The 22836-nt window shown below is 36.9% G+C and overlaps 4 protein-coding genes across 4 annotated transcripts in view; 2 read left to right on the top strand and 2 right to left on the bottom strand.

Annotated features, from left to right (window-relative positions):
* The first annotated feature begins 2654 nt into the window (after positions 1-2654).
* Positions 2655-4227, top strand: LOC115998666 (probable membrane-associated kinase regulator 2). Its single transcript, XM_031238289.1, has 2 exons — positions 2655-3728; positions 3862-4227. The coding sequence occupies exons 1-2, from the start codon at positions 2816-2818 to the stop codon at positions 3960-3962; spliced, it is 1014 nt and encodes a 337-aa protein (XP_031094149.1). The 5' UTR covers positions 2655-2815; the 3' UTR covers positions 3963-4227.
* A 5110-nt stretch (positions 4228-9337) lies between these two features.
* LOC115998294 (ABC transporter G family member 8) lies at positions 9338-11408 on the top strand. Its single transcript, XM_031237828.1, has one exon. It carries the CDS (start codon positions 9482-9484, stop codon positions 11273-11275), a length of 1794 nt encoding a protein of 597 aa, XP_031093688.1. The 5' UTR covers positions 9338-9481; the 3' UTR covers positions 11276-11408.
* Positions 11409-13830: 2422 nt separating this feature from the next.
* On the bottom strand, positions 13831-16625 carry LOC115998675 (UDP-glycosyltransferase 88B1). Its single transcript, XM_031238298.1, has 2 exons — positions 15442-16625; positions 13831-15360 (listed from the first exon to the last, which is right to left on the bottom strand). Exon 2 carries the CDS (start codon positions 15345-15347, stop codon positions 13920-13922), a length of 1428 nt encoding a protein of 475 aa, XP_031094158.1. The 5' UTR covers positions 15348-15360; positions 15442-16625; the 3' UTR covers positions 13831-13919.
* A 3121-nt stretch (positions 16626-19746) lies between these two features.
* The window catches only part of LOC116000465 (protein SGT1 homolog), a 5648-nt gene continuing 2558 nt past the window's right edge, over positions 19747-22836 (bottom strand). Inside the window, exons 4-10 of the mRNA XM_031240555.1 lie at positions 22231-22363; positions 21748-21844; positions 21574-21639; positions 21135-21273; positions 20597-20673; positions 20404-20508; positions 19747-20183 (exon numbers count right to left, since the gene is read on the bottom strand). Coding sequence (XP_031096415.1) covers positions 20076-20183; positions 20404-20508; positions 20597-20673; positions 21135-21273; positions 21574-21639; positions 21748-21844; positions 22231-22363 — 725 coding nt within the window. The 3' untranslated portion in view covers positions 19747-20075. The remainder of the gene's footprint in view (positions 20184-20403; positions 20509-20596; positions 20674-21134; positions 21274-21573; positions 21640-21747; positions 21845-22230; positions 22364-22836) is intronic.

The following is a 22836-nucleotide window of genomic DNA, read 5'->3' as shown; positions in this document are numbered from 1 at the left end:
AAAAGACATTTTAGACAATCAAAAGAGAGAATAAAGGGGAGGCATTTAAGAGGCTCCAAAGTGACATTTGCAAACTCATCTTCCTCCTTTTACACAGAGAGGGAAATGGCTTTTTTTGGGTAAAATGGCTTTAATTCTCTCTTTTGTTGGTCACGTTGCTGGTGACTTTATATTAGGTATTTTTTGTGACACATTTTTTTCCCCCCTTTAATTAGCTTTTCCCCCTACTTACCCAAAGCAAGAAAAGAGAGCAGCAAGCTATGTAGGTGTCCTATAAGTTGGAATAAATTCCAGCTCAGGTCCGTTGAAAGCACCAAGTCAAACCTTTAAGTCTGACTGAGCTTCTCAAAAGCAATAAAAGTAGAAAGGTCCAAAGGAGAAACCAGCGTGCCCCATCTCCCACCGTTTAGCTCCACCCTCTGTGATCTCTATCTCTTGTTATATTCACTATGAATTCATGTAAAAATATTAAAATATTTTAAAATTAAAATCTAACCATTTGAGATAGTTAGTAAATGAACGACTAATTCAATCCGGAGGGTAAAAGATCAAATTTTGGGCTCAAAATGGATGGTGGGATGAATGGAGTATGATTTTTTGTACTATAATGTTAAGAGTTTGATTTTGTCAATACTCTCTTAGTCAAGTTTTTTGCACATGATTTTGTCAATGATGCCATCTTCACGACATCGAGGACTTGATGGCCAAAGCTCTTTGATAGTTTCCTTCGAGACCAGTATGGGGGAGCCATGTAGATAGAGTTGTCAATACGGGCTAATGGGACGGACTAAAAAAACTCGTTCATTGAGAGGCTTGGGTTTTGTTGACCCTGACTGTCCTCCCTTCGGCCCGCGAGCCCGGCCAAACTTTTTATTATATATATATAATAAAAAATATGTGGCGGGGCTCGCAACCCACCAGGCCCATCCTCAATCACGGGTCATAAAAATCTGCTCTTTGACAAGTTTCAATTTTCGAAACACACTCCTATCTTTGACAGGCTAAGTCCGCTTTAACAACTCTACATGTAGATATTATAAATAGTGTATGCAGATTGGTGTTAAAATGGAGATAGATACCAACAAAAAAAAAAAAAACAAGAAACAAAAATAAATGATAAAAGGAATATTTATTTAAAAGAAAAAAGAAAAGAGAAAGGTCGGGTCGGTCTGAGAACAAAGACCTCACCTTACGTTTTCCCTCTTTTCAAAGTTTCTTCTTTTTGGCTCTTCTTTTCTTCTTTTTCCCTTTTCTTTTTGGAAGTTTCTTTTCACCTCTCCCTCTCATTCCTTTTACCTCACCAGTCACCTATGCTCTCTTCTTTTTCTCATTCTTCTTTGGTTTCTGTCTTACACTTCTGGTCATAGTACGTACAAATATATTCTGCTCTCTTTATAACGTTTCTCAATCAATTTCATTTTGTTTTACCCAAACAAATACTCCTTCATTCAAGCACAAAGAATTAAATTTTGTTGAAAAAAGTCTCAAATTTGAAGTATATGGATAAAGTGACAAGAATTACAAAGATTTTTATATAAGGTTTGACAAAAGAAGTTTGTATGAAAAAAATAGTTAGTTTGAATTTTAGTTTCGAATTGTGTAGATTTTCATTAAAATTTGTGACATTTTAGTCATATGTTTTCTATGTTTTGTCATTCATTTGCATTTTTATGATCAACTACAAAAATAAAATGTTATTCCATATCCTTCAAGACGATTGTTTGACTCATATCCAAAAATTCGATTTTACTTGATGGCTAACTAGAAGCTCACCACGGATATTGTGGGCTAATTATCCTTCTTGGAATAATGTAAAACTTTCACCATTGAGCTTATTTTGCACATTAAAGAAGACGAAGTCTTTGGATTTGAATTATGTGTCTTGAGAAAAATGACAGTTTTAAATATGTCATTGTAATTAACGTCGAGTTCAGATGAAGACAACAAAGACTAAAAGTATAAAAAAAAATGTTTGACTAAGTGTAAAATTGTGACAATAATTAATGAAAAACTAAAATTAACTTTTAAGAAAAAATTTCAATGAGGTGGATTATAATGGCATAAATATGCTATGCTCTATAAAGTGTATTATATATTTTGTAAAATTATACTTCCTTTATTTTATTTTATCTGTCATATTTACTATTAATTGGTCAAACCAATTATTTCTTTTTTGTTTTTTTTTTTTAAAATCTTTTACTTATTTCTAAATTCAATTTTGTGTTTAATAATAATTTTAATATAGTTTCTAAATATATAAATTTTGTATATTAATACTAAACTTAATATTATGAAAACTTGAATTAAAAATAACTTTAATCAAGTATCGTTAACTGAACCAGACACATAAAATGAAATGATGGAGTATATATATTTTAAATATATTTTTAACAAAACACATTGTACATCTTTATAATTTACACGATATTATAACTCACTATGATAAAATTGTGATAAGTTCAAAGTATAAAGTCTTGGAGATGGGAAGTTGTTTTCAGAGTGTGCACTATAGAATCTAAAATGAACTTGTACGCAGTCTGTAACTCTGCATCAATACAGTGTGTACAGAGCATAGGAAGGTGAAATTTTTTATTTTTTTGATTTTTTTTTTATCTCCTTTTGCTTTTACCTTTATTGACCTCTCTCTTTTTCTCCTATGTGACTCTATATATAACGGCGAAAGCAAACATTACGGTTACAGTCCCTACTACACATTACCCGCTTCCGCTTCTAAAGCTTCTCTCTTCTGTTAGCTCTGTGCAATACAATACACTATACTGTGCAATAGAATACAGTCCTAAAGTTTTCTATAGCCATGGATGCTTTTAACTTGCTTAAATTTTGGCGGAGTAACGGCGGTGGAGACGGCGTCTCCGATGACGCAGACGGGCGGAATCCGGCGTTGGAAACGGACGAGGAGTCGGATGAGGAGTCGTTTTTTGATTTGGTGTTGAACGGAGCTGATTACAGCTGTAAGGACGAGAACGAGAAGCCTAAGACGGTGGAGGTGATGAGGAAAGGTGAGACGAGTTTGAGCTTTCCGGAGTCGCCGAAAGATGTGTTTCTGAAAGGGAATGCGTTTTCGGTTGATTCGTGTTCGAAGCCGCAGTCTCCGATTTCGCTGCTTAGAACCGCTCCGAAGTTCCGAGTGTTCTTCTTAGGGTTTAAGAAGTCGAAGGTGGAGAAATCGGAGAGCGACGGCGGTTCTGATTCGAGTCCGAAGCATCCGCTGCAGAAGACGGCGCAGAATGAGCAGAGCAAGCGGTTTGCGGCGGTGAACTGTAAAGTCGAAGACGTTGAAGTCGTTGCCTCGTTGCCGACCAGAGAGAACAGCTTGAGAAGCAAGCTGCAAATGGAGAAGTTTGACGATTTCTCGCTTGATGAACCGTCTAAACGGTTTCCGAAAAATGCGGTGCCAAAATACTTGAAACTCATCAAGCCTCTGTACTCTAAAGCTTCCAAATGCAATCCTTCCGATAAGCTTTCCGTCACATCTCCATTGTCTCCGGCCACGGAGACATTGCCGAGAAGGCTATCGGAGGAGAGACCAGGGAGCAGGACCGCTGGTTTCAGTACCGTGCGCAAACACCTAGTAAAGAGTCGCTCAGCTTCCGCCGGAATTTCCTCGCCGCCGGCGAGGAGAAGGGACGATTCTCTACTGGAACAGCAAGATGGAATCCGAAGCGCCATTCTTCATTGCAAGACATCGTACAATTCAACTACTAGAGGTACATTGATTGAGCTGTCTACGAACACTTCGCAATCAATTCCAATATTTAAAACCGTCAATCAATGAAACAAATCACTATCAACATTTAACACTTCAATTCCAAAACTCATTCATTTTCTCTCTTTTGTCAGGGAGTTCATTATTGTCCCGATCTGTAAGCGAACCGCATCCCCAGAAATCTACGGATCCGCAGAGAAGCTCATACGAGGACGCAAAGCGATGCAGCATTTGATCCATAACCTCCTTCAATTACTATCCCTATCATTTTGTTTATTTATTCTTAGATATTGTGTTGAAATGCAATGTAAATAGACAACGAATTTAAGAACTAGACAAGGGCGTTAATGGCGGACGTTTACAATCGTTCCCGTCCATTCCCTTTCCCGGATGTAGACCGTAGTGAATCAATGATCGTCTCTGTAAATTCAAGCTATCGATGACGTATCTAAATGGAAAAAAAATTCAGAGAAATGATTAAACTAAGGCAAAATTGTGTACTTTCGTTCTGAGTTTTTCACTGGGGCAGCTGATTATGCTGAACGCCTGTTGCCTGTTGGGAATCAAAAGCTATTATTACACCATATTATTTATTCCTGAAGATGCTATACATACAGTAACTGGGTGACTCCTGCATTCTGCACTGCCCAAGGCCCCTTTTATTTAATTATTCATTTTTTTTCCCCTTACTGTTTTCTCTAGTCTTTCAAATATTGAATGGAGCAATTAATGAAGCTTGACCAAATATATGTAGATAAGCATTCATATTGAAAGAAGATGAATGCTCTGAAATTATGACTGGCATGGGCGAATCCTTTTGCGTTTTGGCTTTGGCACATTTGGTCACGGTCAAAATTTATTCTGGCTAAGACAGCTGCCATAGCTCTTGACTAAGAAACCCATGGTGGTCCTGGATCCTGAGGTGGTTTGTCTTCTTCTTTAGTAAGAACAACTGCATTTATGTTTGTTCAAAAAAAAAAACTGCATTTATGAGAAAATAGACAGGAAAATTTAAAATGCCATTGTCATAACATAACAGTTGGCAATAAACCCACTAGCTTGAGATTCTTTTAGAAGTGTCATATTAAATAACGTAACGTTAGAGAGGTGGTTTGAGTAAAATTTGAATTAATTTTATAGCAAGGAATATTATATTTTTTTTTTGTAGGTAAAACATTTTTTTAAAAAAAAGTTTGGACTAATTTTTTTTTTGTTGTGATGATAAAAAAAATTTAAAATGTTATATTATTTTTTAAAACATCATTAAATTCTGAATAAATGACTGAGTAATTGTAATTTTAGAGTAGAATTTGGGCAGCGTCCAACTTAAGGAAGAGCTAGGAGATTCCAGAAGTGTATGGTTTAGCGTCGAGTTCTATTATTTGTATTTTCATATCTTATTTCTTAAATTTTATTTCATAATGTGAAACAGTAACAACATTGATAAGTTAATTTTTTATGTGAGTATCAATGTAAGGGTTTGTGTTTTGTGTGTGAAAATAAAAGGGAAGTCATTTAGCTTCGGGGTGGAAAGTGGATATCTGTGATCCTACGGCCCCTATGTGGTCACATCTATTTATCTATCTATCTGGTTTATTTCAGTGATGGGTTAATGTGTTGTTGGGGCAGTCAAAAACACAACTTTTTATCAGACGATGATGACTTAACCACATTTGGGATTTGGCTTACGCAACTCCTCTATTACCGATCATGACTTGACCATAACCACATCTGCCTCACGCAACGGCTCTAATGAAATATTAATAACAATTTATACCCCAAAAAAATTGGTTTTGTAGCGCTCACCCTCGCTAGTCCCTGCACGTGATTATCAATAAAGCTGCCTATAAAAACAAAGAGAATTTAGAAAAGAAAATGTAGCTAGGTAGCTTAGGTAATAGGTGTAGTATGCAGACGAATTGAACTCGAAATTCAAAACATGAATGAGTTTGCTTTCGTTTCATGCGATACGTAGTTTTCTTCAGAACTGAATCCACCCTACTGTGTCCGTGCTTTTGATTCCGATTCATGTGTCGCTAACGTAAGCATTCATGTGCTGTGGTTCCATATTTGAACCCCATTGTTGTTTTCACTCCAACCTGTCAAATTTCACTTTAACCTAGGTCCATTTGGGCTTGAGAATTGAAGGACCGTGTTGATGCACGCACATATGGGGAGAATAGTGGAGTGTTTAGATTGATTTATTACTTGATTGCTTCATTAAGGAGCTTACTTGTTTTATATTCCCGGAATCAAATTATATACAATTATTATGACCTGTGATTTAGAGACTGAGTTTCCTAATTTAGCCAAATGCTTTAAATGAGTAAATGTGGCGGTATAAACACTCTAAAAAATAGCTTAGCTTGTTAAGGGTTCACAATTCATCATTTTTAAAACAATAACAGTGTTTCATATTTCTCAACAATATACATTTTCTCAATCTAGCCTGCCGACAACTGCTTAGGTCGTAAAATCAAGGACAATATATAATTAAAATTGTATATGTTTTATATGATCACCAACTTCAAACAAATATATATTATATTCAATTATTTTAGTCCTCAATGCATGTCATTCAATTGTGAACCATTCATATTCATGAATGTTACCATACTATACGACCACAACAAAAGCTGCATGCTTTATACTAATCAAAGGAGCAACAAGGCCTTTGATATTGCTTAAAGTTATAATGGCAACCTGTGGAAAATTGTGTAGACTACAATTACATGTAGAAGCAAATTGAAAGAAGAAATGGACATACAATGCACTAGGCCATGCATGCAATTTCAAGAAAGTATATCTTGGATTTTCTCTAATCCCGGAATAGATTTGTGTTGCCTATATGTCTACACAACAACAACAAGAAATGCATATGATTGTATTATATATTGATTGTTAATCATAACATTGTTTAGTTTAGAGTTTGGAGAGATATTTTGAATTGGAGTTGGTTGATTTTAATATTCAGTGAAGTCGGTCAATTTACAGTAGTTAATGAATAAAAAGATTTATAATTTTTATTACCATGTCAAAGTGTGGATCCCATGCAAGATGCAGTTACGGTCTAATTCATGATCAGACCAACCCTGAATTGGCCTAAAACTAACAAAACTTGGGCTTTGAAAATTTCAAAGCATAGACTAACATGACGTTTGGTTTGGGGTGTTTGGTTAAATATAGGTGGAATTTCTTTCCTACTTTATTCCATGGCAAAGCAAATTACGGTGTTTGCTTGGAGGAAATTGTAACTCTACAGAATTGCAATTCGATGGTTGTGGGAAAGGAAAAAAGGAAGTGACAAAAGTACCATTGATTATTATCATTATTATTATTACATAAAGATATTTTAGTCTTTATACCACTTCTTTCATTCTCATTTCCAAAAACTCTATTCCTCCTTATGAAAGAATGTAATTTGAATTCATACTTTATTTCCAATGAATTGCAATTCCTTTCCTCCATAATTCTTTCTAACCAAATGCCCTGAATAAAATAAGAATTTAAATTACATTATTTGGTATGCATAAAGAGAATTTATTGGAATTGAAAGAAAAAGACCAAAATACCCTTAGTAATAATAATAATAATCATCATCATCATCAAATGTAATGTTATAATTTTATCATTTTTTCCTTTCCCTCCATCACCGAATTGGAATTTGTAGGGGGGAAATGGTATTGTTCAAAGAGACACGAAGAATTATATTAAGAAGGCAAGAGATACATACCATGAACCGGGACATCGGACCAACCAAACTAACCGTCGACACCCTTCCTATGTTCATGGGTTGTAGGTTTTGTTGCCTTTATGTGTCTCCTACCTGGCCTTCAACCCACGATTAACTACTAACTCCAATTCCATGTGTCTTAATTTCCCCACAATCCCACCTTAATCTTCCACTTCTCATGGACGACATACATGTGTGTCTTTCAAATAAATTTGTCTGTCTCAGTTCATTGGATCCATTTCATATATACTACATTATCTACTATAAATAATTTATTACCCAGAGTAGTCAAATGGATAAAGCATAACTCTAATTTTTTTTTAGTACTATTGACTCAGCTAATCCCCTCACTGAGCCTCGAACTCATGATCTCCTATTTGGGATCAGAGAGTCACTTCATGCCGCTTGACCACAAGCTCTTTGGCAATTCTAGTTTATTTAATTTTTGTCAATTTTATTTTGGTCAAGTTCATTGATTGCATGTCAAATAAGTAACTTCTTAAATGAAGACCTTCCTGTCCCTTATGTTTTATTTTTTAAAAATCGAATAAGTATATGCTACAAATCACACTTATTAAATTTTATTTTTTTTTTAAAGAAACAAATCATATAAGTGTATATATTATTTCACCATTATTAAAACTTAAAAGTTAGAAGCTAAGTATTATCACTTTCAGCTCACCCTGACACCCTCATTGACAAAACTATTAAAAATGGCTGCATAAAATACGATCCCAAATATTGGGCCATCTTGCAAATTTGCACTGGGCTTTAAAGATTAGCTGTTAGCAAGCCCACATAACATATCGGACTTTAGGCCGAGAGATTTTGATCGTGAAAATTTTCGTGGACTAACACATTGGAAGTTGGAATATCGGGCCTTGGATGTCAAATAAGCAGCTTCTTAAACGAAGACCCGGCGCTAATTTTATCGACAAAATATACAATTAACATATTAAATATTTATAATTTATATACTCAATGTTAACAACTTACCTACTAAATGTTTACAATTCAAATTGTAAACATTTAGTATGTAAATAGACATGAACAAACCTTGCAAAATAGACCCGAGTCCATAGTATAACTATTGAATTTTATCCCATATATAAGAAATTAATAATTGTGAGATTAAAACACGGCTAAGTTTTGGGTTGAGAATTCAACCTTGTTGGGAGAAGAATAATGAATGGAGTTTATCCCATATCTACCATGATTTTGTTCTAATGGTGTCATTGTCGTCCCATATCCAAATTAAGTAAACGTCAATAATTGTGAGATTAAAACACAAAAATACTAATTTTAACCCATATTACAAGATATTGTCAAGTTAACTGTACGACTATCTTGGCTAGAATTGAGTGAGGCTAATGCATGGCTACAAATAGGACCACAGAATCACGGACGGAACAAACGATCAATGCAGAGATCATCGTCGAATGTAAGCTTTATGTGAATGTCTGAATAGATTTGAGAATCAGAAATGCAACACATGAACCCCCCACCCTCACTCCCACCCCACCCTACATAAATAATACTGAAAATATATACTCATGCATTTCACAGGTAGAAGAGAGAACAGTAAGCTCGTGAACTCAATATGGAGAATTTTAACCACATCTGATTATCCTGGCTGTCATCTTAGAGTCATTTAATATTAATTTGTCTATCAGTCCATGCACTATACAACAAAAAACTTGTATTAATGTTTAGACATCACATGATTATATATTCCTTCGATACATTTATTTCTTATAGAAAAAAAATACCATTATAGATCAATATTCCGCAATTGTAAAGTTAGTCAAAACCTCAATACCTTACATAAAATACATTGATTATCTATACCCCAACCACCCAAGCATCATTCCAATTGAATCAAAAGACATCATACATACTAAAAGCCTAGTGCTGTGAAGTCATGGAGACTGTGTCTTACACATTATCCATCTTATCAAAACCCCTCCTTAGCTTCCTTCTAAACCTCTCTCCCTTGATTCACTTCACCACCCACCATCTTCATGGCGGAAACCTCCTCTCCCTCCCCATCTCCGCCGCCTCAAACGCCCAAAACCTATACCCTCACCGCCGCCTCAATCTCCTACGTAAAACCCACCACCTTTGCCTCCGCCTTCCACCTCCTCTTCAAGCCATGCAACGCCGCCGCCGCCTCACCTCCGTCTTACATCTTAAAAGACGTTTCCGTGACAGCTCACCCTTCCGAAATCCTCGCCGTCGTGGGCCCCAGCGGCGCCGGAAAATCCACCTTGCTTGATATTCTCGCCGCCCGGACTTCCCCGTCCTCCGGCACCCTCCTCCTTAACGCCTCGCCGTTAAACACTTCCTCCTTCCGTAAGCTCTCCGCTCACGTCCCGCAACACGACGCGTGTCTGCCGTTACTAACCGTCTCCGAAACTTTCGCCTTCTCCGCCCGCCTCCTCCACCCGAAATCCGCCGACGTTTCCGGCATCGTCCACGCGCTCCTCGAGGATCTCAGACTAACGCACCTGGAACACACCCGACTCTCCCACGGCCTCTCCGGCGGAGAACGGCGGCGCGTGTCGATCGGCCTGAGCCTCCTCCACGATCCGGCCGTTTTGCTCCTCGACGAACCCACCTCCGGCCTCGACAGCAAGTCCGCCTTCCACGTCATGCACACGCTCCGCTCAATCGCCGACACGCGCCACCGCACTGTCATCCTCTCTATCCATCAACCCAGCTTCAAAATCCTCTCCACCATCGACAAAATCCTCTTGCTCTCAAAAGGCGCCGTCGTCCACCACGGCACGCTCTCATCCCTCGAAGCTTTCTTACTCGCCAATGGCTTCACTGTACCGCCTCAGCTCAACTCCTTAGAATACGCCATGGAAACACTCAACAAACTCCCATCATCATCCTCTCCCGAATCCCCCCAAAACGACACCGTTTCAGAAACCAGAAAATCAGAAATTACGATCAAATACAAGAGTTCAAGGCTCCAGGAAATCGGAGTTCTATACAAGCGGTTTTGGATGATTATATACAGAACAAAACAGCTTTTATTCACGAACACATTACAAGCTTTAGGCGTCGGTTTGGTTTTAGGAACAATTTACATAAACATAGGATTCGATAAGGCGGGAATGGAAAAACGGTTAGGCCTTTTCGCGTTCACACTCACTTTCTTACTCTCTTCAACCACCGAAACGCTTCCAATCTTCATCAACGAACGTCCGATTCTTCTTCGAGAAACTTCTAGCGGAATCTACCGGTTATCCTCGTACATTATCGCCAACACTCTCGTATTCCTGCCGTATCTCCTCGCCGTGGCAATTTTATACGCCGTCTCCGTCTACTTCCTCGTCGGCCTCTGCGCCACGTGGCAGGCGTTCAGTTTCTTCGTTTTGGTGATTTGGATCATCGTTTTAATGGCGAACTCCTTCGTTTTATTCCTCAGCGCCGTCGCGCCGAATTTCATCGCCGGCACGTCGCTGGTGACGGCGCTGTTGGCCGGATTTTTTCTGTTCTCCGGCTACTTTATCTCGAAGGACAGCTTGCCGAGGTTCTGGAAGTTTATGCATTATTTCTCCATGTATAAGTACGCGCTGGACGCGCTGCTGATAAATGAGTATTCCTGCTTGGTTTCGAGGTGTTTAATGTGGTTTGACGAGGAGCATACGACGTGCATGTATAGCGGCGGGGATGTGCTGGAGAGTAGAGGGCTCCATGAAGGGGAAAGGTGGAGGAATATATATGTTCTGATTGGGTTCTTCGTTCTGTATAGATTGCTTTGCTTGTTGGTGTTGATTAGAAGGGTTTCGAGCTCCAAGAAGTGATGAGATAATGCATATCTGGAAATCTGGAATTGGAATTCGCCATTCTTGATCATATCCGCTTGTCTTTTGATCTGATGATGCATTATTGTACTGATTATTCGTATAAATAATTAAAATTAAATTTGCTGTTTTATTCCTTCTTTTTTTTTTTTTTTTTTCAATTTTCTGCATGTCATTTCTGTGATATTGTTGTTTGTTGCACATGGTTGAATAGTATAGATACGACATAGCTAGGGTTTTTTTGGTCTTTCATATACGTCGTTTATATAGTAAAGGGAAAAGCTCTGGAGAAAGCTTCATGTTACTCATCTAGGGCTTGGTGGTTTTAGTTTGATTACATCAACAATGGCTGAAGGTATGCTTGATTTTCATATACACCATCTATAGTATATTAAAAATGAGGGAAAAGTTGATATTCCAAAATTTGACTTTTACTAGGAGGTCGGAGCGTTTTTAGTTTGAGTGGTTAAGTTATGGATAATCTAAACTGATTTATTCTTTTGGTGACTAGAGTTACAATACGGGGTTTGTATTTATAGGCTTAGCTAACAACACCATCAACTTAAGTTACAAAACCACAAGTAGAACACAAGTATATAGGTTACAAGATGGCGGCCACGGGGGAATCCAGTCAAGTTGATTGGCAAGTTGACTTGGTAGTCACAAGGTTACAAGTTTGAACTCTCAATGAAAGAGACTTATATATTGGACTTCTTGGACGAACTCGACTTGATTTACTTTTTTGTAGTCATTTATTTACTAAAGTTACTGAACAAAATTTATTCAGTGCACACTTTCAAATAATTATTGCGGTTACTTGTTACTCACAAAGAATACAAGATGGTGGAGGATGGTAGAAGAGAATAATTTGGATAGTACTTGACAAGGAGTACGTGGAAACCCTTAGCTACAATTCAGGATTAGTCACTGCGCCCGACCGTAGAAACCCTTGTGCTACACTTAAAATTTTTGGATAGTACTTGACAATGAGTACGTGGAAGTGTCACGGGGCGTGGTCTGTAGAGGAAACATGACATGGAAACGAGGAGGAGATCGTCGTTATTCCCAAAATCATGCAAGCTTGTCGTCTGCCTTCTCTTTTATCCATTATATATTGGACTTCGAATCAATGTTTGGTTCACGGGAGGGTAGTCTTTTTCATGCACGTGAACTGTTTTTTTTTTTTTTTTAGTAACTTAATTTCTTCACAAAAATACAAAGCACATTTTTTTTTAAAGGGTTGCTGACGAAATCTCGGTCCACAAGCTAAAATAATACTTAAATTTAAGGGATTTATTGCATATTTATTTGATTAGAATGTTGGGATGGAATTAAGGGAAGAGATCGAGATTCATTTCAGCCCATTATATTAAACCTTTTCACTATCTTTAAATGTTAAAATTGTCCACATAAATATAACTCAATTCATCGTAATAAAAGTGAAAATATCATAAGAAACTAGCAAATAATGACTCTACAGTATTAAATGTACATTTTTAATACACTAAATATTTATTTTTTGAATGTGCATTATTTGAGTACTGAAAGTTTATTATTATTATTTTGTGTACTACCAAATAATGACTCTTCAGTATATAAAAAATGTACCTTCAGTATATTAAAAATAAATAATTATTCATGGTTCACAGTTTAATTTGCAAATTAAGGGCATATCCAATAGTCTTTAGTTTGTTTGTTTTTAATTTTTTAATTTTTTATTTTTTCGTGGTTTTGACTTTTGAGGTGCCAATTAGGAGAAAGAAAATGGAGAAAAAAATGGAAAAAAAGAAAAAGAATTTGACAAAATTTAAAAATAAAAGAACAAAAAAGGTGATTTCTCCAGAGTGGCTGCCAGCTAGCGGCCACCCAGAAGCGCCTCAACAGGCGCATAGTGTGCTCCAAGGCGCGGTTGCTGTAGTTTTTTTTTTCTCTCCTTTATTTTTGCAGGAGAAAAAACGGATGAAAAACCAAGCTTCTCCTTAGTCTAAAAATCTCAACATTAATTTTTACTATTCTAAATATTTGACAAAGTCTACTATTGGTGATGCTCTGATTGTATGTGTGGATTATTGGGCCACATATGTAGTAATTAGCAATCCACAAGAAAGTGTTCTTTTTTTCCCAAAACAATGAGCCCATGATAGGCATTTATGCAGAATTGGGTGTTGTTTGCTTCTAAGCCTGCATGGCTCCATTATGTTGGTCTCGCCCACAGGCCCACAAATGAGACCAGAAAAGAAAAAGAAATTATATATATATATATATATATTATAAATTACCTTCAGTTAATCTATTATGTACCTACAATTAACATATTTTGTACTTACAGTTAATAGTTTATATATATAAACAAACAACTTGATAATTGCTGACACATAATATGATAGCTACAAATACAGAAAATATCAACTACAGATACAGAATTTAAAGGTTATTTTTGAACCAGGATCTACAATGCAAGGTAAATTCTGATCCATGGTATAATTTGCCTACGAGGCAAAGTCTCGGCTGTGTACGTGGACGTAATAGAAAGGGCTTTAATAGACTTTGGGACGTACAAAACCTTTCTATAACATATAGAGATATGAAAGTTTGATCATATCATTCAACTTTGAATGATTAATAACATCCAAAAAACAAAAAATTAATTCCAGGACTGAAGAAGCTTTGCCAAAGCAATATGAGAACTCCCATTCTCCTTCACTGCTGCCTTAGCAGCATCCCTGAATGCCACAACGCGTTCTCTGATCACCATTCCGCCCTTCGACTCTGACTCCATCATCTCCCTCACCCGCTTCTCCAGCTCCGCTGCATACACGAATCGATCCTCTGACTCCGCGAGTGGCAACGCCACCCGCATTTCCTCCACCATGAACGCCTTGTTCAGCCGCTGCTCGGCGTACAGCGGCCACGCCACCATTGGCACCCCGGCCAGCAAGGCCTCCAGCAATGAGTTCCATCCGCAGTGAGTCACGAAACCCCCCACGGAACCGTGGTTCAATATGGCCCCTTGGGGGGCCCACGACTCCACCACGAGTCCCCTCTCTTCCGTTCTCTCCAAGAAACCTTCCGGGAGTATCGCGTTCAAGTCCCGTTCGCTCGCCCTATTCCGCACCACCCACAAGAACCTATGCCCGCTGTTTTCTAGTGCCACCGCCATTTCTTTTAGCTGGTCGTCCTTGAAGCTCCCCTGGCTTCCAAAGCAGAGAAACACAACGCTCCCGCTGGGCTGCAAGTCCAGCCACCTCAAACAGCACTCGTTGTCATAACGCACGCTGCCATTGACACTCCCGTTGTAGCCATGAATATTGGAATTGGCAACCAATGGCCCGACGCAGTAAAGAGTCGGGGTTGGAGCATTCGGGGTGCACAGACCATCAGTTATAGCTTTCATGGCTCTCGGCTCAAGCGCCTCAAACGTGTTCACTATGATCCCAGAAGCCTCTGTCATCTGCACTGCCAACTGCATGGTGGCTCGGTACACTTTGTCAGTCCGGTGGCGGGTGGTTTCTGGCAAGTCTGAAGTGTAAATGGGAGGAATGCCCGGGATTTCGAGCGCAGCCTTGTGATCCTTCAGGTTATCAGGCAGCATTTTGTCGAGAGTCGGGAAATGGAGAGGCAACGTGAGATCAGACACTCCCGACGTGAAGAAGAAGTACGTGGGAAGCCCAAGTTCCAAACTCGAGACTTCAAACGCAGCATTACAGAAGAAATCAAGAACCACGGCTTTGATTCTCGACTTCAAACCGATGTTCTTAAGAGCCTGGAGGACATTAGCATTCTGCAGGCGGGGGATCTCGAAGGCAAGCTCTTCCAGGAAAGCAGAGGACCAGTTTGGAGCGAAAGGCACGTCGGGCAGGTGGTGGAACACGATGGAAGAGGTCGTGGCAGAGACATGGCTGAGATAAGCCGAAGTGGAGCCAGTATTAAATGGGAAATTGGCGATGAAGATTATGACTGAACAGGAAGGTTGATGCTTTAGGATTAACCTTCCAAGCTCAACCATGGAGGCCAAATGGCCTATTTGTGGAGAAGGATACAACACAATTGCTTCCTCCATGCTACAAGCCATCTGAGCTTTGAACCTGCAAGGAAACCTATTATATATTCTTGAGCATTAATTCAAATTCAGAAGAAAAGCTAGACAAACAAAACAATAAACGCACCGATTATGGTTATATGACGATGATTATAGCAGAGAGCCTCCACAAATTCTAAATGTAGTGGTTGCCGGTTTCAGATTCTTCCCAGATACTGCTACTGTACTGTCCCTCTCTCCCTTTTTTTTTTTTTTTTGAGATACATCTTACGAATTACAATATATAGTAGTATTTCAAGACAAGTCAATTGTGTTAACAGGAGTGTACTTTACTATCAAACTACAAACTGAATAATCAATACTTTCCTCCCGGAACATCTTTAAAGATTATACAGATAGACCGATATAACATTTCATTTCGGTGCGCAGAAGTTAATAAGCCCTACTTATCTAAGGTGCAATTAACATAAACTAAGTTCTTATGAGAGTATTCAGAGTAGCCAAGCACTCTATAGAGACAGAGAGTGTGAGGGAGAGAGACGACAAAGTAGCCTTTTAGATGCATTATTAAGCATACCATGTGAAACATATGTACTGAATTTTGTGTGGTGTATAAAAGGAAGTCTCATTGCTAAGCAATTGTTTAAAAGAAAAACATGATGCACAAGGTAATCATAAACAACAAAACCTTTACTAGTATCCTGTTTAGGGGCTGGGGCTTTGTTTTGTGTGTTACTCGAAAGCCCGCACCTACTATCCGAAGGTGCAATAGACCACAAAGAGATAAATCAACCTAAGTTGCCTATAGCTAACTGGCTCAAAACAAAAAGAACAATAGGCAACTCTCGTGGGAAGTTGAACTTGGAACCTTGTGGTTACCAAGCTAACTATCTAACCAACTCGGCTAGGTTTGCCCCCGTTTGTTTGTTTCTTTGGGATCTTCTTCAGCTAGTGATTCAACATATCAATGAAAACAACAATGAACTAGTTCAAGTGGCTAAGCAGATCCAATGAAAGTAAACATGTAAGCTTCATCTAGAATACATAACCTATAGTTTAGGTGGCATTTAGGAGGGATGAATATCAGGAAAATGGATGTAAAGCCATTGATTTTCTTTTTTCCTGGGAAAAGGAAGAATTATATCAAAATTTTGAGACCAAACAATCTTTCTGTACTCTCTCCTACATAATTTTTTTTCCAGCTAAGAAAGGAAAATGAAGTGGCTACATGAAAGTCAACTTTAAGCGCAGTAGGGCATTGCATTCAATAGTCCTGGCAATCCGTGTAAACTGGGTAGATACAATAACGACACGAACACGATAAGGCTAAGTACGGATACAAGACACAAAACACAATAACCCCTCAAAACCTTTAGACATGTTAATATAATTTTCTTTTTAGAAAATAAAAGTTTAGAAATAACTTGTTTCTAAATCTACAATTAAATATAACAAAATAGTAAAATAATATATAAAAAAAAAATATCACTAATTCTAATATTAATAGGTTAAAGAGGTCTTGATTGGTTAAGTGAGTTGACCTGACCCATTAAGACATGCATTTTAGTCGGTTAACCTGTTAAATGACTCGGGACACGTTAATGCTAAACATTAACCCGTTATTTTCATATATATAATTTCGTGTCGGGTTAACGAGTCGTATCACAAATTGCCAGGTCATTATGAGGTGTCAATATTCCAGCCTATTATAGACAGTGACACCAAGGACAGTAGGGCAGCATCACTCAAATTATTGACTTTTGTGCTGAAACCTGCAATTGGCACTGCGTGCCATTTTCACACTCAAGCAATCAAACCTACCCCCAACCCCACTCCTCCTGCTGGCTGGGGGTTCATTAGAACGAAAAGTCAGTCTAAAAAACATGCCAGATTTTGGTGGATCCAGATTCCAGACACCCAGTCCTGGACCAGCTTACCACTAGCCATATAACTGATCACTGTTTGATACCATATACTAAGAAGATGATACCATTCTTAACTGGCTAACAGGGTTTCCTTTACCCCTACTGCCATTCCCTAAAATGATCTAAAACCATAATGCAAGTTTCCTTTTGAAATGGCATTATGAGTTGCTAAATGCTAAGAGAATGGTTTTGTGCAAACACAGAGATTTTTATGTATCTATTTGTATATAGTTGAGGTTATGCTGTCATTTAGTATATATTAATCAGGTAGACACATTTATTAGATGTTACTAGTTTCTACTTTCTATACATTAGGTAATAACAATTCAAGGTTGTGGGTCACTACAACACCAATTATTCAATGAAATTTTGTTTTCAGATTAATGACTCTCTCTTTCTCTGTCTCTTCTATGGTTGCCATCTTATATTAAATCCCTGCACACAGTTTTGAGTTTTCAACTAGTATATACACAATAGCCCACTGAGAGCAAGAAATGAAATAAATTACCAAAAGCATTTTACTCTTACTGGACATGCAAGATTGTTCCATGGCTCTCCAGCAGGCACGTTAGTTGTTGCCAACACCAGAACTGATCAATTCTCAACTCCAATGTTGAAAATCATTGTTTTAGGTTATCATATCCTCTGCAAATGACTAATTAAACCATCATATCCTCAAAACCAAGATGAAAGCAGAACAAGTACATGATTATAGATACCTTAATACACCATAACAAGCTTATTCAGTATAGCTCAACTGTTCAATCAATTCAAAATAAATCAAGACGTAGGGTTCAAATCTTACCAAAACCACACAAAAGGAAAGTTGTTTGAATCCTACCAAGGACCACAAAATGAGAGGTGTACAAGTATTTTGAGGGCCAATTCGTCATTCGAGGCACGTCAAATCCTACTATTTACCTCATCCAACCATCTCGAGAACTTAATTTAGTCCATGATGAGCTGATCAAATGCAGCATAAAGTAGCTTTAGCAGGTCACATCTACAAAAGCAAAAAAACAGAATCAATCAGTATATGCAATTTTACACCTCAGAAACTACAATTTGGTGTTCTGAAGATACTCTCCGGCGGCTCTTCCATTTATGTCGAAGCACAGAACACGTGAATAATATGGGCGTTGTTTCTGGATGCCAATGAGTGTGGTAGGGATTAGGGAAAGGCTGATCGATCTCATGTCCTTCCAGATTTCGCATTCTCCAATTACGATTAACAAAACAAAACCAAACAATATCAACCTCAGTAAACATGCGTGTTACAGCTCCGTACAAAAACAAGAGCTATTTCAAATGCTATGGAGCAGAAAGTTTGCACCTTTAACACAAGGATTATAGAGAAGCAGAAGCAAAACCTATTTCACAATTCACAAACCATCAATGTATTAAAAAATTATATAGCCCATTTAAATGTAAAAATAAATATTAAATATTAAAATGGAATAATAATAATAATAAACCAGTAAATAAAAGTATTGGATCTTCGTTTAAATTGAAATACTAAATATTAATTATTTCCCATTATAACATCATTATCGATTTTTTATAAACAAAAAATTGGTTTCTTTATCTTAGCACCCATAGCCTAGTGCATGGCTTAGTTATCAAATCCTAAGCAGGCATCCATTCTAATCAAAATATTTGTGTTGACGGGTTCACGTTAAATTAAGTCATGTTCGTGTAAAATGCAACATTAAATACTAATATAAAGTAATAATTACATAGAACATACTATTTTATTTCACTTAATTTTGTCATAATACTATTTATTTACTTTTATCTTTCGTCCACTTCTTTAAAATCACTTAATTACTTCCATTATATCTTTGAAAACCATAATAAGAACAAACATCATATGGCCACGTGTCAAATTGTACGTGTTATCTTATTTGATGAACTTTTCTTTTTGGCCAACATATGTAGACTTTGGTATGGTATAATGACTTGTGATTCTCTAAACTCCATTTATGATGTTTCCTTGAACCCAAGGCTGCAGACTGCAGTGTTGCTGTGCCATCCAGCTAGAAAGCAAAGAGAGTATAAGTTTAAAAAAATAAATAAAAAGAAGTACAAGTTAAATTTTACTTTATTACTAACTACAAGGTATATATACTATATTCTATAACTAGTTGATGTACATCTCAATAATTTACTTTCTCCACGATGAATAATTGCGTTATGAAATACTTTTAAATTTGAGATTGAAACTCATAAAAGTAAATAATTTTAAGACATCTAGAAAACCACAATTTATTGTGGTAACTTTCTTAAGATTATTGAGGTATGCCTAGAAATGCCATTGCAGCATTGACTGTTTGTTACTCCGTATTATTTTTTACTCCTAAAAGCATATTATACGCAAAATATTTGACATCTCTACTATAAGCAAAAATAAAAATAAAAAATTGCAGTGCATTTATTACGAACAAAAATAAAAATATACAAATAAATTTACTAAACCCAAGAAAGGTTCGGAAATGAATATTCCATCATCAGAGAAAATTAGAAAATTGTGGGAAACTAAAAACCAACCAAATTTAGTCAATTCGTAGAATAGCAGTATACTTACAAGACCAATGCAATCGAGTGAGTGCATCCCTATGGACGAGAGTGTAAGATCTTCTGACCAAAGGTAATCAACATTAAAAAGAAGGAAATAAAATGGTGTAGAAGACACATATAGACAATTCGAAACCTAATAATTAAAACTGGGTAAAAATATGAACAACTCCATCACAGATTCACAACCCAACAAAAATGGACGTAGACCAAAAAACAAAGTAACTTCACAAATCACAATTGCTCCCAGCAGAACAAGATTTCAATATTCCCATTTCTTCATCTCCATGCCATCTGGAGGGCTGCCTTCCACCTTCTTGGACCCAACTTCATTCCAATTTGTCGAAAGCACAGTTCCATTTGATTCAACCTATTTAAAGTTTATTTAGTTTTGAGGTCTTAAAAGAAACCAAGACAGTGCAATAGGTTGAGTTTGTAAAACAATTAGGAAAAAAATTTACAGATAAAAATCACATTTAGGCCAGGCAATCAACAAGGAGGAATTAGTAGTTGGTGGCTATCCATTGAACCATGCAACAGCTATATGTTCCTTCTGATATGTTTACCCAAAAGATAGATGAAGAACTTACAAATGATTTCATCATTGCCCTTCTAGTGTCCTCGTCAGCATCTTTGTATATGTCTCGGAAAAACTTGTTCAATGCTGCATCCCCATCTAGTTTTTCATCTTTCTCCTGTAACATTCTCAACAAAGCAATATATATAGTGTGTATTTTTTCGACTATGTAGGCACCAGTATCAAATTGAAGGTAGAAGACTTACCTCCTTTTTTACTTGAGCTTCCAGTTTATCCCAATCCTTTTTAGGTTTTGAGGAAGGGTAAGAAGGCTTGAAGCCATCTGTAAAATGTCAAGATAGGCCATGAGCATTCTACTTTTGAGAAATGGATATACAATGTATACCTAAAAACAAATAGGGCCTCACACCACTGCAGAGATGCACTTCCTATGCAGTGCGCACAAACTTCATGATAAAGATGCAGAAGAACTTAGCAGTGGAAAGGTAAGAGAATTAAGTAATTAACCCAGAGAAGTGCACCAAACATGAGAACGAGAAAACAACATATGCCGAGAAAGGGGTACGTGAAGGGGAAGCATTTCATAAATTTATGCATCAACAAGTGAAAACAGGAGATAAATATTCCTTCTGTCCCTGACAACATCTTGATGGAAAAAATAAAGTATGGATATAGACTGAAAAACATCAGAGCTCTCTTATCCATTGAAACTCAATTATTTTCATCCCTAAAAGACCAGCCTGTCAATAATAATAACACATTGTGCTTGTAATTGGAACTTACCAGATGGAACCAATGCCTTCTGCACAACTGAACCTTCACTGCTATACTCAAGAGAAGTCCAGTGGATTGCTTGAGCTTTTGCAAGGCGGATCTCAATCTTCGTAGACATAACCTCATATCTGCAGTTTGCAGGAATAATCTGTTCACGAGTAATGGAAGCAAAATAATACAAGCATTAGAAATATGATAGAATATGTACTTAAATGAAGAGAAGTAGGACTTGTAAATATGGGTCGAGGCTTCCCTTTATTGAAAAGGTTATCCCATTAGAAAAATAAATAAATAAATAAATAAAATAAAATAAAATAAAACCACCCATAACCATACAGAATTCAGGGATGTCCAGAACTAATGACATTCATCCAAAGTAACTCACAAAGATATTATTAGTATGCACTTGGAATGAGAATACAGTAAAAGTATAACATAATTGCATCACCTTGCCAAAGAGCCGTTGTTGAAAAGTATATGCATCTTCACCAGGGACATCAATTGTAACACTAAGCTGTAGTTAGAACAAAGAAGAAATAGTTTGCAAGCTTTAGACTTCTCAACCCTACAAGGAAAATGAAAAGTGATTATAGAGAAAAAAAAAAAAGAATTAAAAACATACTATTTGTTCACCAAAGTCAACTGAAACATTCTTTGCAGGAATTCTCTTGGCAAATATAGTAACAACCACTTCCTCAGGCTTCTGATAGAATTCATGCCTGCAATGGATTTTAATCAGAATATGATACAGAAGAGAAGAACTATTAAAATCGGAATTTTAACACATAATATAAAAAGCAGATTTCAAAAGCAACAAGATTACCACTATGAATCCATCTTCTAACAACTAAATTAAGATTTCATGAGTGCTACTAACAAAGAAATCAAGGCATCACATCCACATATGTTGCTAGAAAACAAGTCCAGAAACTTATTTGTATAGAATGTGTAAAAATATTCATTTGAGAAGCTAGAGTTAATACCAAAAATGGTTGGTATTAACTCAAGAAGCTACAATAAGTTAAACAAAACATATTCAAACGGAAGGCCTTTAATAAGCATGAGAACAAGTGGTGGGGTTTGTGTGTGTCTCTTGGGGAGGAACCTGTATTTTGGCTTGGCAGCTGCTTGAGCATCTTTAGGTATAGCTGCTGCCGCAGCACCCAATCCTTTTGATTCAGGAGGAATAGCAATGTTCATTGTGGAGGACTCCACATTAGCTTGTTCACCAGCTTCCTCTGAATGAAGTAAGCCAAAACATTAATGTCCTTGATAAACAAACATAACTTTGTTAAACTCAGGCCAAGCATTTCCACAAGATACCAATGGGCATTCTTAAACTTCATACAAGCAATCCTAGAGAACACAACTAAGAAATATAGAAACTCTTCATAAAAAAAGAAATTCCAGACAAGAAGCTACAAAGGTAGAAATTAATGCCCAAAAGAAAAACAAGGATATCACTTTGTTATAACAATAAACTTGTAAATTGTAATACCCAAAAATGAAGAGAAACTAGCTAGTATTCAATTTATCAGATAATAAAACAAATTCTCTAGTCCTAAAATTTAGTTTATACATCACCAGAATCAAAAGATAATTGAGTTTATAATAAAACAAAAAACAAAACAAAAAAAACAAAACAAAACAAAACAAAACAAAACAAAAAAAAACAAAACAAAAAAAAAAAAAAAAAAAAAAAAAAAAAAAA

Source organism: Ipomoea triloba, chromosome 12 (genome assembly GCF_003576645.1).
Source record: "Ipomoea triloba cultivar NCNSP0323 chromosome 12, ASM357664v1".
NCBI lineage: Eukaryota > Viridiplantae > Streptophyta > Magnoliopsida > Solanales > Convolvulaceae > Ipomoea > Ipomoea triloba.
Note: the sequence above shows the minus strand (reverse complement) of the source record. Positions and strands in the feature narration are given on the sequence as shown.

Coding starts and splice junctions, on each gene's coding strand:
- LOC115998666 (XM_031238289.1), top strand. CDS start 2,816: ATGGATGCTTTTAACTTGCTTAAATTTTGGCGGAGTAACGGCGGTGGA. Junction 3,729..3,861: donor GTACAATTCAACTACTAGAG/GTACATTGATTG, acceptor CTCTTTTGTCAG/GGAGTTCATTATTGTCCCGA.
- LOC115998294 (XM_031237828.1), top strand. CDS start 9,482: ATGGCGGAAACCTCCTCTCCCTCCCCATCTCCGCCGCCTCAAACGCCC.
- LOC115998675 (XM_031238298.1), bottom strand. CDS start 15,347: ATGGCTTGTAGCATGGAGGAAGCAATTGTGTTGTATCCTTCTCCACAA.